Raw genomic sequence first — 15,789 nt, 5'->3', positions numbered from 1 at the left:
GTGACGCAGCATGTTCAAACCTCAAGCTTTGGTGCGGTTTGTGTTCCACCGTGGGGTCATTTTCAACCATCAACCATATCACCACCATCTGGACTTCAAGGACTGGGAATTCAAACATTAATTGATTCATTAATCAATCATCAAATTAACAAAGGCGCAGTGGGACCAGAAATGTGCAACCCTATCTAGTCACCGTTTGAGATTTCCAAACAAAATCTGTGCTGCAAAATTTGTGCTGCAATGTTACTGTTTCCATGTGAGATTATTTCATGGTGCTTCAACGTTTCTAACTATGTTGGACACCATCTAACTGTAGGCCTGTTTCCTGATGAATGATTACACTGGAGAGCACCCCGGGGAGAACACAAGCATCATCTGACCAGGCCAGTGTAACAGTGCTCAACAATGTGACAGTTGTCACAGCAGACAAGTGCAGGTAGCAGCGGTGGTCCAGGCCAGGCTGTCTACTGTCCGGCCAAACCAAGCCCCCTGTCCGACCCAGGGAGACAGAGACCTGTGTCTAGCAGGGAGACAGAGACCTGTGTCTAGCTGCCTCGGGCACTCCAGAATTCTAAGTTTGAATAAAGTGAAAGGCAGTATCAATGTCACGCTTTGGCTTTGCGTAACAGCCGTCGATGTCCTCCACTTTAGCGCAACAAACAGCTCCTCTCCTGGCCCTGCAGTAGAGGACGTGGGTATAGAGATAGGAGCAGATAGGAGCAGGCCTACAGAGGGGCTAGAAAGTGTTGTTATCATAGCTTACCTCAGTAGGTTGGGCAGAGGTATGGACCCGGAGGCTGTCCCCAATATTCCCTTTTTCCCACTCAATAATTTCTCCACCAACACGACGTTCCCCGTCCGGGCGGCTTCCAGTAGCTCCTGCTCCTTCCCCATCCCGACCGAAGTTCAGATCCCGGTAAAGGCTCTAATCCAAACCCGGTTCTAAAACCACAATGACGGTACCGGGGATCCCCCCTTCACTGTCTGGTGTGAATAAACCATCTGACGGTGTTGTTTTAGTGCCGGGTGCAGTAACGGCGTTAGGAACGGCAGGCTCCGGTGTTTCTGCAGGCTGGACGGGCACGACTCCGTGGCAGCCCGGTAGTCTACTCCCGAACCGAGTGGTGACGGGGACTGTAAACAGCTCAATAAAGACCGGCGAGGAAGATCGGTCCTGTTCAGACCGTGCCGGTTGTCTGGAGAGAGAGAAAACACTCTCTTTCTCGTCTCGGTTCTCCTCTCTCTCTCTCTCTCTCTCTCTCTCTCTCTCGCAAGCGCTCTCGTGTTCTGTTCTGTCTTGTCGACAAGAGCAGTCTTGTCGGCTATGTCCGATGTTGTTGCCTACTGCTACCGAGAGGCATACTGTACTAGTCTCTCTCTCTTCTCTCTCCCCACTTCTCCCGACCCGCTCTCCCAGCCGTGCGTATCGGTGTGTGGCCGCGGAGACAGCACTGTACGGTCTGGGCGTGGAGGGATGGAGGTTACAGCCACCCACAGGAGGCGGACGCCTTTGTTACTGGAAACAAGTCCTAGATCATAGGACAATTCTGCACTCTGTGTCCCGATGGTGTTTGGAGCAGTATTAGGCTTTATCATTGTTTTAGTCTATAACTGGAGGCCTATTGGCTGAATATTGCATGCGATTTTTATTTATTAGGATTAATCAATTGAATCAAAATGTATCAGTCGTAAACACAGTAAAAATACATAGTTCAACAGTGATTTGTCTCATTGTGTATGAGTGAGTGTAGTGTGAAGTACAGTGTATTAAAACAAGCAGCTGGAGGGACGGCTGCTCTGTCCATTGACAGGCTTGGAAAGTGACACACCCCCTCCGTTCGTCTGACAGGCTTGTTGTGACAAGCAAAGCAACATGATGAACAGGTCAACGTTTAAATGTCCCATCATTAGAGAGCCTGAAATGAACTCTTTTAGAGACACTGTGTGAAAGTGCGTGTGTGTATAAAACACAGACTTGCATTGTGCCTTGGGCCCTGTTTCCCATCTGATGCAAACAGTTCATTGCATGACATGCTGTGCTGCTAGGAAGAGAATAATCTCCCATTGAGAGAGAGAGGGGGGGGGGCAGCATCCTCACCACAGAGAGGGAGGGAGAGGGGCAAACCTAGTTAGAGTGAGATAGAGGAGAGAGGGGGATCCTAGCCAGAGAGAGAGAGAGAGAGAGAGAGAGAGAGAGAGAGAGAGAGAGAGAGAGAGAGAGAGAGAGAGAGAGAGAGAGAGAGAGCGGGGGTGGGGAGAGAGAGAGAGAGAAAGAGGGAGACAGAGAAGTGAGATAGGCAGAGGGAAAGAGAGAGACAGAGAGCAGGAGAGTGAAAGCAAGAGAGGCAGCTGCAGTCCCATCGGGTGTTGGATAGAGATACTGCACTCTGGCTGCGCCAGGAGAGAAAGAACCTGATCTCACGAGCCAAATCTACTCCAACGCGCCACACGCACACGCACACACAGTCCTGACCCTGCTCTACACCATTATCTTGCTGTCACTCAGTCATTGTATGGGTGCGAGGACCAGTGACGATTCCAATGACATAAAGGCAGTATCAATGCCTTAACCAAAGACAGAATGCTCTTCTGGGCTTGAAAACATTGGTATATATAGTATTAGGTTCTATAACATGGCCCTCTCCTTTTCCCATTGGACATTTAGAGACATACTGAGGGCATACTGAACAGAGTCTGTCCCATGGAGAGGAGAACCTGGCTTTCCCAGACACAGTTATTGGCAATAAACCATTCATGACACAGCACTCCGCCTCACAAACCCATCCTTAAAATGCCATCTCCATTTATGACCACAACTCATCATACGAGCGGACCTGCTGTGCTTCTGCCCGTCACTAGGTGTCACTCCTGCATTGCTATTACGATTCTCTCAAACAGGGAAGTTGTACCACCTATGCCTTGTTACTACTGTACGAGTAATAGTTGCCTCTGACCCTGGAGTGGCATGTGTCTCATCCCAGCACTAATGCTGCCTTCACGTGCCGTCAGAAACATCCCACCTGAAAGCTGGTTGTTGGTTCCGAGATAATACCAGAGTAGCCATTCAGGATCATCTCAGAGGAAGCTCAATGGAAACTTGGATAACGACGGATGTTTGCATAAAACAACCCGTTCAAGAACTCAACTGGTTGAAGATTGGTTGAAGGCAGCAGGTGTGTTGGTGCATACATACCATATCTCCAGTACCAGGGTTGGTTGTTGATGTTGTATTCTACTATCATACAAACACATCTAATAAGGCACACACAACATAATGGTGTTGTGTTCTTTCAGCTCGAGTTTGGATTCGAAATCAAACAATTATGACGAGGTTAAATTGCAGGAATTAGAGAGCCGTCAATGTCTAGTATTGATTCTAGACTTTGCATTTGCCTTTGGAGTCTGCTATTGGTGTCAACATAAGGACCAAAGACATGTCAATGAAAGTCAAGGAAGCCATTATGAGCCTGAAATATCAGTAAAAACAATCAGAAAAAATAGCCAAAACCTTAGACTTACAGTTTGTAACATCATTAAAAAAAGAAAGAAAGCACTGGTGAGCTCAGCAATCACAAACGGGCTGGTAGGCCAAAGAAGACTTCGACAGTGGATGACCAAAGAATGCTCATCATAATTAAGAAAAAAAAAAAAAAAAAAAACTGTCCCACAGATCAGGAACACTCTCCAGGAGGTAGGTGTGAATGTGTCAGATTACCATCCGCAGAATACGTCTCCAGCCAAACTACAGAGGCTTCATTGCAAGGTGCAAAACACTAGTTATGCTCAAAAAGGTTTCAGTTTGCTAAAAAGTACCCAAAAAGCCTGCAAGTCTGGAAAACGGTCTTGTGGAGAGATAACATGAATATCAATCTACCAGAGTGATTGCAAGAGGAACGTTTGGAGGAAAAAAGATCTGCCCAAGATTTACAGCATACCACGTCATCTGTGAAACATGGTGGAGGGGTGCCATGATTTGGGCATGTATAGCTGCCACTAGAACTGGCTAAATTGTCTTAATCGATGATGTAACTGCTGATGGCAGTAGCAGAATGTATTCTGAAATATACAAAAACATAGCAACTAGAGAGTTTTTCAGGGCCAAAAAGCTGAACATTATTAACTGGCCATGTCAATCTTCGGATTTAAATCCAATTGAACATGAATTTCATTTCCTGATGATACAAGTTTAGGCAAAAAGACCTCAAAACAAACAACAATTGAAGATGGCTGCAGTACAGGCCTGGCAGAGCATCACCAGAGAAGATACCCAGCATCTGGTGGGGTCAATGGGTCGCAGACTTCCGGCAGTTAGTGCATGCAAAGGATTGTCAACCAAATACCAAACATGAGTGCTTAATTTGGACATGACATGATTTTTTCCAATACTGTTGGAGCCCTGAGGGAGGAGTATGTTTAATAAATGTTGTACTTTCTAAATGATGAAATCTGAAAAAAAAAAAAAATTGAATTGAAGATGAGAATCTCTACTTTGACCCCATAGTAATTGTTTGATTTCAAATCCAAACTGTTGGAGGATAGAGCTAAAAGACAAGAAAATGTATTGTCTTTCCAATACTTGGAAGGTGGAGGAAACTGTATTTCTTAAATCATCATACAAACGACAGTAAAACATAAAATGCATTTAATTTGCAAATCACATAATAAACAATCTATTTTCTTCCAGGATTCTATTGAATCTGCCCGTTTCAAGGGACAGGGAAAGAGTGCCTGATCTTAGCTGTACACAAACTGACCTTTGAGCTTTTGCTAGGTTTAGGGTGACAGGGTTCAGGGTAAAAGCTATCTTTGATAAGGGTGTGTGTTCTGAGTTTTGCCATATATTAATGGAAAATGTTTCGCCTTGTAAATTAAAAGTAAAGAATCCAATCAACACATTTGTCTTAAAAGGAGCAGGTGAGTCCACTCCCCTAGAACACCCTTGGACAGTAACAACATGTTTTTACACAAACCGAGACATTCCATTTTATCATACAGAAATGCCTCACACTGATTGTCATTATAATGTTGTATGATCCTTGAGATAAAAGTGACCAGCAATTATGAAGCACTACCACAACCCTAACCCTTTTCTTTTTTGTTGTGGGTGTTTAGTTTAAAAATGTTAAAAGAAATGTGTGTTGAAGGCACTTGTTTAAATGTGGCTAGTATTCCATCAGCCCATATGGGCTGGGCACCATCAGAAGGGGCAATGACACTTAAATAAATACAAATCAATCGATCAGATACCCTTTTATTTTTGATGATAATTCAGCAGCTTTTGACAGACAAATATGACATCTTATTACACGTCTTTTCTTTCACCTTCGGTTATCTGGGGGTGGAGCTCCCAGATCAGGGGAGGGGCTGTGTGAGATGGAGGAGGGGATAGTGTAATGAGGTGGCCGGGCCATTAGAGGCAGCGAAAACTGAGAAACTCCCGGAGAGTTTTTTTTTAAAAATACAATCAAGTGTTCAAATCCTACCTCCGCCATTTCAAGTGTTGTTGTGCAGATAGCTTAGCCTACATCCTATTGATCTACAGGGGAGCAGAGGAGATGGGGGCAGAACAGCTTAGACAGTTAAGACATTCAGCTGGACTGGTCTGATGTGGTTTGAACTAGGGCTAAATTGGGGCTAGGACTTGTCTAGGTCCAGAACAGGGTTCTGACCGTTGCAGAGCGGCTAGCCACGACGATGTAGGTCTTTGGGGACATCTGCATTGTGATTCTGGGGAAAGCCAATGTGTCTTTTTATTCTGTGTGCTGAGCCCAAGCATATGCCATTGGGGGAAGTAAAGTCATTGTGTTCTATTCTACTCTATTCTAGAATATTCCCCATGGTTTCTCTTCACACACAGACACATAGCATGGAGTAGCAGCAGATATGGGCAAGACTTCAGTCTGTGAAAAACTACACATGTAGAGTTACGCAAATATAGAAATCTACACACAGACACACGACCATGAATATAGCCAGGCAGCTCAGAAGTGCCCGTGTGAACTCTCCAGTGATTGGAGGAGAGAGGAGAGCGCAGACAGCACACGCACACGCACAGACGCCAGTATTCTTGATCATCATTGGATAACGCAGCTCCTGCCATGTTAGTGTGCTCTCCACTGGTTGGATGATGAGAGTTGACAGGCCAGTGTTCTCTCACCTGATTGGTGGGTGCTTCTGTACAGGGGTCATATATACAGTGACACGTCACTAGCTATTTACATGTAGAAAAATAGGACAAATGCCAGTGCAATGAGACATGTTGGGGATTGATGATGAAACAATGGAATGTAAAGAGACTTCTTTTTCTGAATCTAATGTAATGCTTGTTCTGGCGACACAAAGAATACACATTGAATACACACGCACACGCGCACACACACACACACACAAAACACTGCATATCCATTCAGAATTCAACAGAAAACATTCCTGTGTATGCATTGTGCATTGCGTGTACAATACCATACACACTCAAAAACGACTGGTTAAGAGTTAGACACTTTTTTCAGAAGCACTAAATTACATGTTACATTTTAGTGCAGAGCGTAATAAGTGTCTTTTTAAGACATTTCTCCTAAGATATGACATTCATTTTCGCGCCAAAAAAATGTCATGAAGGATGAGCTCTCCCCCCCCCCCCCTTTCCTCCATCCGTTCATTTGGGAGGCAGCGGTGGCTTGGAGAGTCTGAACACTAACTTACTGCATGAGACAGAAACTAAAAGAACCACTCCAATCATCGTGAATAAACATGTGATAGTGTGAGGGCCCCAGGGGGAGTCTGTGGAGCAGCATGCTGTTCTATGGAGGTACAGGGCGGGTCAGGTGGTCTGGATGAAGCTAAAACCACCATGACAGCCCCTATATGTGTGTGTCTGTGCGTGTGTATATGTATATGGTGGAGGGGTATAGGTTTCAGGGATGAGTATGAGTGTATGCATGCTGGCTGGCTGGCTGGGTGGGTGTGTGTGTGTGTGTGTGTGTGTGTGTGTGTGTCAGTCAGAGTGATGATCGCATAGGGCTCGTTTCAAGGATCCCCCTCCATCTTTATTTAGAATGGTGCCTTTCCCAGATGTCCCTCTCTCTGCTGCTCCCTGGTGGTGGGTGGCAGCCACTGCAGGCTGCTGTTAGCCTAGCCTAGCTGCTGTTGACTCTCAGGCTCTTCATACGGTGCAGCAGGGAGTCCTTCTCCATCTGGGCCTCGGCCAGCGCCATCTTGGATCTGGAGAGCTCCAGTTTCAAGCACTCGTTCTCTTCTATGAGCAGCTGCAGTGAAACAAAAAGTGTGTGTGTGTGAGTTGTTGACATTTCTATGGACAGTATAAAGCTCCTTGACAGGTGTGTGCGTGTGTGAGTTAAAACCCTTGCAAGATAGAGGCAGAGACACTTACCAGTTCTCTGCTAGTAGGGGTGGGACTGTGGGGCGGGGTGGGAGAGGGACCGGTCTGTGTGGCTTTAGGAATGCTGACCACCTCAGGGACTGGTCTCAGACAGCTGTCAATCACACGGCCCTCCCTGTTAGACTCCGCCTCTGACGCTCTGTCCACTGAGAGAGAGAGAGTTAGATGTATGCATGCTTACATGCACGTTTGTGTGTGTGTGTGTGTGTGTGTGTGTGTGTGTGTGTGTGTACCTCCTATAGAAAAGGCTCCGTCGTCGTCTCTGTGTATGATCAGACTGTCGATGTGCAACGTGACGGGGGTGGGCTCCGGGTCCGAGGGGTTGTCACGGGGACCATCGTCCTGCAGGGGAGACGGACATTAGTTTCTGTGTTTGTGTGTGTGTGTGTGTGTGTGTGAGTGTGTGTGTGTGTGTGTGTGTGTGTGTGTGTGTGTGACACACCTTGAGGTCGATGTGTGTGTCCCTGACGCTGATCTCCATGGGCAGGACCTGGGGGGCGGAGTCATCTTCCAGGAAGTGGGCCAGGTTCCTTAGCGACGACATGAGGAAGCTGGCCCGGTAGCCGTGGAGACGGAGCTGGAGGAAGCCGTTGCGCTCGGCCAATGGGGAGTGGGCCGCCGCACATGGCCCCGCCTCCAGCCGTGCCCGCACCTCCGGGTGGGAGGAGCCACCGGACCCAGAACCAGCCTCCAGACCCCCTCCTAGGAGAGAGGGAAGGGAGAGCGAGGGAGGGGAGGGGAGGGGGAGAGAGGGAAGAGAGAACGAAGGAGGAGGGAGGACAGAGGGAGAGATACTCTAATCAATATCATTCATGTCAATCGAGATTAAGAAAAACCCATTTGGTTGGTCAACAATTCTATTTCTATGAGGCAGTGTTAACTCAACACCAATGGGAAGTCAACGTCCCCTAAAGCAGCATGTTTGAAACATCATTCCCGAATCATCCCAAATTCTCAATGACTTGATTGAAATGACTTAGAGACCTGGGCATGGAATTTCAAACGTGCTAATTGAGTGTACATTGCCTTACAGGATTGCTAATATGAGCAGAATCTGGCGGAACCAAACAAAGACTGATTGAACTCTGTCCTTAGATAGACTGCTGACCAGGTGACAACACGTCATTGTCATTTGGTGGGGTATCCCTTTGAGCCTGGACCAGGTTATCCCAGAGTCTGACCTAGGTCCATGTCTCCCTGAGTCTGACCTAGGTCCATGTCCCCCAGAGTCTGACCTAGGTCCATGTCCCCCAGAGTCTGACCTAGGTCCATGTCCCCCAGAGTCTTCTATGAGCGACCTTGTTGAGCAGGTACTCCGTACATTAGAATGGATTCTCTGTGCTCTTGTAATGTGGACCCGCCATTAGATGGCTGCTGGAAAGGAAAATGTGTGTGTGTGTGTGTGTGTGTGTGTGTGTGTGTGTGTATAGGAGATTTGGGAGGGGCATAGCCCGGTCCATAAAGCAATAAGCAATTTCAAGGCCAGCAAACCCCCACTGACACACACACACACATTTACCCCCCCCCCCCCCCCCCGTATCCTCAGAAGGGAGAAAAGGAGAGAGGAAGAGAGAGGGAGGGAGAGAGAGGGAGACAGAAACACGAGAGGAAAGAGGGGAAAGAGAGAATAGCAGAGAGATGGGACTGAGTGAGTGGGAATAAAGGCAATAAGAGAGAAAGAGAATGGTAGAGAGGTAAAGGGGTGAGAGAGAGGGACAGAGAAAGAGAGAGAGAGAGAGAGGGGGGGTGAAAATGGGGTGGGGGAAGAAGAGCGAGAGAGTGAAAGAGGTAATAAAATCAACAATGAAAGAGAATCAAGAGAGTGAAAGCGGGTAAAGAGAGAGAGAGAGAGGATGAGGATGAGAGAGGGATTACTTCTCTGTGAGAGAGGGGAGAAGCAGAGGTAAGCTAGGGGTTCTCTCATTGCCTGAACCACTGGACTGAGACAGCCAAACCTAGTATGGACCCCACACACACACACACACACCAAACTCAGGCATGCTCCTATCATAAACACACATTTACCTGGGCTGCCTTGGGCAGTAGGTATCGTTACACCATCACACACCATACCTGGAGGACATGATGGAAGGGTAAAACAACGCATGGAGGGGTGTGTGAATGCGCGCGTGTGTGTGTGTGTGTGTGTGTGTGTGTGTGCATGTGTTCTTACCCAGGCTGCGGTTGCTGAGGTACTGTCTCAGGCTGACGTTGCCCAGCTGGGTGGGCAGCACGCGGCCCACCTCCACAGCCACCGCCGTGCTCTCCCCCCGCACCTCCATCCCCACACACACCCCCTGCACCTTCAGGACCAGCACCGACACCTGGCGCACACACACACCAATCATCATCATCATCATCATTATCATCATCCCCCCCTCCACCTTCTCCTCCACCCCCTCCACCACCACCACCCCCCCCACACCTCCACCACCCCCTCACCTCCACCTAGGAAGTAAACACAGACCTCGCGTTTCAATTGCTATGATGCAGCTGCACGTGAAATGATGATGGTTATGGATTGACCAGAAAGAAATACACATGAATATGGATTTCAGTTAAATTTCCCCTTTAACCATTTATTCACACCGTAGCTCAGACTCAGAATCCATGAACACTGTTCTCGTGTGTGTGTGTGTGTGTGTGTGTGTGTGTGCTGGGGGGGGGGGGGGGTTTACCATGTCTTTGGTGGGCTCGTCTATGCTCTGGGAGGTGGCGCTGACCGTGTCAGGTGACACGCCCCCGTCCTGCTCTGGACCAATGGCGTCGGTGGCACTTTCCGTGGCACTCTGCTCACTCACCACGTCCTTGAAGTCCGAGATGGACACATCGTCTGTACATACACACGCACACGCACACACACACGCACGCACGCACAGACACACACACCAACAAAAAATACTTTCAGTGTGTGTTTGTATGTATTGTGCGTTGCTGTCAGACACTGAAGAGAGATGAATATACACCATGTCTCACTGTCCCCTACCTCACTGTCACCTCACCGTCCCTTCACTGTCACCTACCTCACTCACCGTCACCTACCTCACTGTCTCCTCACCGTCCCTTCACTGTCACCTACCTCACTGTCACCTACCTCACCGTCACCTACCTCACCGTCCCTTCACTGTCACCTACCTCACCGTCACCTACCTCCCCGTCACCTACCTCCCCGTCACCTACCTCCCCGTCACCTACCTCACTGTCTCCTTACTGTCACCTACCTCACTGTCTCCTCACCGTCCCTTCACTGTCACCTACCTCACCGTCACCTACCTCACCGTCACCTACCTCACCGTCACCTACCTCACCGTCACCTACCTCACCGTCACCTACCTCACCGTCATCTACCTCACCGTCACCTACCTCCCCGTCACCTACCTCCCCGTCACCTACCTCCCCGTCACCTACCTCCCCGTCACCTACCTCCCCGTCACCTACCTCCCCGTCACCTACCTCACCGTCACCTACCTCACTGTCTCCTTACTGTCACCTACCTCACTGTCTCCTCACCGTCCCTTCACTGTCACCTACCTCACCGTCACCTACCTCACCGTCACCTACCTCACCGTCACCTACCTCACCGTCACCTACCTCACCGTCACCTACCTCACCGTCATCTACCTCACCGTCACCTACCTCCCCGTCACCTACCTCCCCGTCACCTACCTCCCCGTCACCTACCTCCCCGTCACCTACCTCCCCGTCACCTACCTCCCCGTCACTCACACTAACCCTCTGCATGTTCAATATGATGACATTGTCATATGTGTGTGTAGCGTGTGTGCGTGCGTACCTCTCTCCAGCAGGCTGTAGGGGTCATCCTCCAGCAGGTAGCTGTCTATGGAGAGGTTGTCCAGGGACTGCAGGGAGGGGCTCTTCTTCAGGTTCTTATAGGACACTGACAGACTCGACTGGGAGCGATCCTTCATCAGGCGACCGCTGGAACACACACACACACACACGTTAGAATAGTGTGTGCATGTATGTGTGTGTGCATGCGTGTGGCATGCGTGTGGTGGAGGGGCGGGTTATAGAAAAATAACTTAATTCGAAAGGTAATTGACTGATTGTGTGTGTGTGTGTGTGTGTGTGTGTTCCAGCGGTCGCCTGACGACATGTGAACCAATTGACGTTCATATTCCGGTTTGTTAACAGCAGCGGTAATGTGGTGGAGCGATTCCTGGGCTTTGAGCCAATTGAGAGGCGCACTGGTAAAAGTGTGTTTAGCTGACTGTGTGACTTTGATGGTGGAGGGCCTTGGGTTGGATATCAGTCATATGACTGCAAGCAAATGCAAGCAACATGTCAGGAAAATCCAATGGGCTACAGGCCCACCTGAAACAAAAAAACCCTCTGATGGAGTATGTGCCTTGCGCAGCGCGTTCACTTAACTTAGTTGGTGTTAACACCTTAGATGGCAGTAGCCCAGAGGCTGACCAGTTTTTTAACATGTTGCAGTCACTGAACACATTTTGCTGTTTATCCACACACTGATGGGGGGGGGAAGTCTTTCGGAAGACGGATGTCAGACTGACATTAAAATCGCTGTCCAGTACTCGATGGAGTGCTCGGGCAGAGTCAACCAAGGCACGGTGGTCACGGGACCATGATCCGGCCCTGTGTGTGTGTGTGTGTGTGTGTGTGTGTAATGAAGTGGTCTGGTTGAATAAAGACCCGCAGAGACAGTCCAACAGCACCAGACACATGTGGCTCAGAGGCCAAACCATTCACCACCCGCAAGACACAACTGGTACGTCACCACACACACGCAGGTACATGCATATCACATATACACACACACACGTCACATATACACACACATTTACACAGCCACACACACAACCGCACGCACACCGACCCATAGCGTGTCTTACATGTTGGACATGGAATAAAGGGAGGAAGACCTGCTGGTGTTTGAGGAGCTGAGCAGGTCAGAAACCACCGACAAACTTCCTTTCCTTTATAAAGAGAGAACACACACACACGCACACACCTTGCATGGGTTAAAGCACTGGGCCATACAGTGTGGTAGTAGGAAAGTGACAAACACACACACAAAAGGAACACACACACACACACAAAAGGAACACACACACACACACACACAAAAGGAGCACACACACACACACACACACAAAAGGAGCACACACACCTCACATGGGTCACAAAGCATAGTTGTACATTCAGAAACACACATACAGTAGATACTCATATAGAGACAGACACAGACACAGACACAGACACAGACACAGACACACACACACACACACACACACACACACACACACACAGACACAGACACAGACACACACACACACACTCCTGGCGTTCTGGAATGTAGTGTGTGGTAAGTACATTCACTGTAGCTACAGAAGAAGGATCCAGATGTTGACAGTCTAAACTTTGGGCTGATGGGGGGGATGACATGGCCATGGCCTTTTACTGTAACACAAGTAGGAATACCTGACTGTTAGTCAGGTATTCATACTGTCATTACCCTAACACAGGGTAATGACAGTGTGAATACCTGACTGTGTTAGGGTAATGACAGTGGGAATACCTGACTGTGTTACGGTAATGACAGTGGGAATACCTGACTGTGTTACGGTAATGACAGTGGGAATACCTGGACATGGACTGAGGCAGTTTGGCCCCAGCGCTCCCCTCCTTGACATCACTCCAGTCTTTGGTGGAGAGGGGGTCTGAGGGGGGGTCTACCACGCCAGTCACTCCTCCTGAGAGCTCCCCTAGACCCGCCCCCTGCTCCTCTCCTCCAGTTCCGGCCTCTGCAGAGGCCTCCTCCCCTGAACTCCACCTCCCAGGGGTCATAGCTCCAGTCCTCTCCTCCAGGGACATTTTCCGTGCGGGGTCTGGGGGGCGGGAGGAGGTGGGGATGAGAGGGGCGGGGCCTTGTGTCGGTCCACCATCGGTCCCTCCTCCACACAGAAGCTGGTCCACAGAACAAGCCACGTTGGCCGCCGCCGCCACCCCCTCTACGGGGGTCGCTCCCTCCCCCCCCTCCCCCCCGTCCCCCACGGTGCCTCTACTCTCAGAGGGGGACAACACGTCAGACCCGAGGGGGGAAGCGGGACCCTCGGGCTGGGGGATGGGTCTCAGGAGGAGAGCCACCTCTGCACTCTTCAGCAGGACCCCCACACAAGCGCTGAAGGGCTGGGGGTCGGCGGAGCTGTCGGCCCGCTCCCGCCTGGAGCCCATCTCCTCTAGGTCCTGCTGCAGGGTCTGCTGGAGGGCTTTGAGGCTGCGCTGGAGCCACATCAGAAACACATACTGCCTGTGGCTCACCTAGACACACACACACACACACACACACACACACACAAACCATACTTTTGTTAGTGCACACATTATACAAAGATTGGTATAATATACACAAATACACAAGGGTTGTCACGACACCAACATTTTCAAATTCGATAGTGATACCAGTTCAGCATCACAATACTAGACACCAATACGATACCACAGCAGAGGAAAAACAGCCTCAAAACTACTACAAATGGATTAATTTTCATTCTATTCATATTATTATCATTATTATTATATTTCATTTGGTTGTCCTCTACATACATGGAAAACTCAAAGTATATACATCACACTAGGCAAAAAAGGATAAACTCATTAAGTGATGTGTGTCTTTTTAAATCTGAAATTATTCATAAAAACTATATTTGGCTTTCACTGGCCTCCGGGGTGTCACTGAAAAAGGAAAACTAACACGATTGGACTGTACATTCAACCAGTCTCTAATTCAACTTTGACAACAACAACATGTGAAAAATGTCCCTCTGTGTACACCATACCTCTCATACATACATATTACTAGCTATCTTTGCGAGCTAGTTGCAAAGATGTACCCTCTTTGCTAGTAGCCAATTAGCCATGCATAGAACCATTCTGAGAGAGCGATATACAGCCCTGTTCACAAAGCACCACTTCTGACGCGACGCTGCGCTGTTCACTTATGTGGTCGGTACTACAGAAAGTGGACATAGTAGTATTGGACCCAAAGCTGTTACTGGTATGGCGGTGCTATTGTGGTATTGTACTAGCGTGCAACACTAACATACACACACATTAGTACGAGCATAATGACCCACAGAAAACAGAGGTAAAGGGACAGGTTATTTCTGTTTGTTCTAGTGTGTGGTTCTCATCATGAGCTGTGAGTGGCTTTGTATGAAAGACCTGAGGTCATATCTCTCTCTCTCTCTCTCTCTCTGTCCTTATCTAGCATTTACCATTGAGGGTAGAATGTAACATGTTCCTATGAAAAATAGGGATAATTACATTATTTGGAGTCAGATTATTAATATTAAATATGCAAAACAAAATATAGCCACATTTCTTTGCCCAACCTTCACATGGAACTGCCATCTTAAATAAGACCTACATTAGTTCTCTCCTTAGTACACTCATGTTCTAAACACGTTACTACTCTAAACAGGCACACCCTGTACACGTTAGTGTACTACAGTACATGCAGTAGTATGTCGAGTTGTATTACATATCTGTTAGAGTGACTCACCTGAGCACTCAAATGCTTCTGCACGTGCACTAACATGTGCACGTCAGGGTCCTTACTGGGTGAGGAGGAGCTGGCGGAGGAAGAGGAGGGGAGGTTGTTCAGGGAGAGGGGCTTGTGAAGGCCGTTGCTAGGCGGCAGGACTGCCTCGTTGCCCTCGGTGCTGTAGAACTCCTTCAACAGCCGCTTCCTCTGCATGCGCCCCACCGTCTCCACTGACTCGCTCCTGGCCAGCCCCCCCTGTCCCCCCGCGGCCCCTCCCTGCCCCCCCGCCACCCCCCCCCTCAGCCTCTCCTGGTGCTGGGCGTGTCTGGCCGGCTGACAGGCCCACAAGGTGAGTGGGAAGGCATCTACGAAGGGCTGGGGCCTCCCCTTCCCCCCCCGCGTCCCCTCGTAGTCCACCCAGAACTGGGAGAAGTGCAGCGCCCACAGGTCCGTAGCAGCGGGCATTTTGAGGGCATCCGTCACCAGAGAGGGCGTCACCAATCCCCGGTACACATCATGAAGACGGGTGTCCTGCTCGTGAGCATGTCGCTGAAAGACAGGGTGGATCAAAGGGAAAGAGGTGGAGGAGCGAGGGAAGGAGGAAAAGGAGGTGGAGAAGAACTGTTCTTCCTGGAAGGATTGGAGGAGGGCCTCGAGGTGGGAGCGGGTGCAGTGGGGGGGGTGGCGGGTGTTGGTGGCCACCATCTCTGAGGTCTGGACCGAGATGGAGCGGGGGAGGTCCGGGGGGAAGGAGGGGTCGCGGTCGGTGGGGACCACCAGCTGTGGAGGGGGGGCGGGGGGGGAGGAGAGACACACGGATTATCAACAAAAACATCCGCTCTTCACATTTTGTTTCACTTCA

The 15,789-nt window shown here is 49.3% G+C and overlaps 2 protein-coding genes across 8 annotated transcripts in view; both read right to left on the bottom strand.

Annotated features, from left to right (window-relative positions):
- anks1b (ankyrin repeat and sterile alpha motif domain containing 1B) overlaps positions 1–894 on the bottom strand; it is a gene marked incomplete at its 5' end in the record, with an annotated part of 196,367 nt that extends 195,473 nt beyond the window's left edge. The window contains one exon of the mRNA XM_083691827.1: positions 764–894. Within this exon, the coding sequence (XP_083547953.1) occupies positions 764–894 (131 nt within the window). The remainder of the gene's footprint in view (positions 1–763) is intronic.
- A 4,341-nt stretch (positions 895–5,235) lies between these two features.
- The window catches only part of bltp3b (bridge-like lipid transfer protein family member 3B), a 35,133-nt gene continuing 24,579 nt past the window's right edge, over positions 5,236–15,789 (bottom strand). For 3 of the 7 annotated variants that reach the window (XM_083692230.1, XM_083692234.1, XM_083692235.1), the window contains 11 exons: positions 14,946–15,707; positions 13,026–13,702; positions 12,274–12,357; positions 11,193–11,338; positions 10,078–10,232; positions 9,573–9,723; positions 9,425–9,472; positions 7,842–8,101; positions 7,633–7,741; positions 7,391–7,545; positions 5,236–7,265 (listed from right to left, as the gene is read on the bottom strand). In XM_083692230.1, the coding sequence (XP_083548356.1) occupies positions 7,137–7,265; positions 7,391–7,545; positions 7,633–7,741; positions 7,842–8,101; positions 9,425–9,472; positions 9,573–9,723; positions 10,078–10,232; positions 11,193–11,338; positions 12,274–12,357; positions 13,026–13,702; positions 14,946–15,707 (2,676 nt within the window). In that variant the 3' untranslated portion in view covers positions 5,236–7,136. Of the gene's footprint in view, positions 7,266–7,390; positions 7,546–7,632; positions 7,742–7,841; positions 8,102–9,424; positions 9,473–9,572; positions 9,724–9,864; positions 9,893–10,077; positions 10,233–11,192; positions 11,339–12,273; positions 12,358–13,025; positions 13,703–14,945; positions 15,708–15,789 lie in introns of those variants that run through there. The other 4 variants (XM_083692231.1, XM_083692232.1, XM_083692233.1 and 1 more) reach the window with 4 other exon arrangements.

Source organism: Argentina silus (assembly GCF_951799395.1).
Source record: "Argentina silus genome assembly, chromosome: 20".
Taxonomy (NCBI): Eukaryota; Metazoa; Chordata; class Actinopteri; order Argentiniformes; family Argentinidae; genus Argentina; species Argentina silus.
The sequence above is the reverse complement of the archived record's forward strand: the minus strand, read 5'-3'. Positions and strand labels throughout refer to the sequence as shown.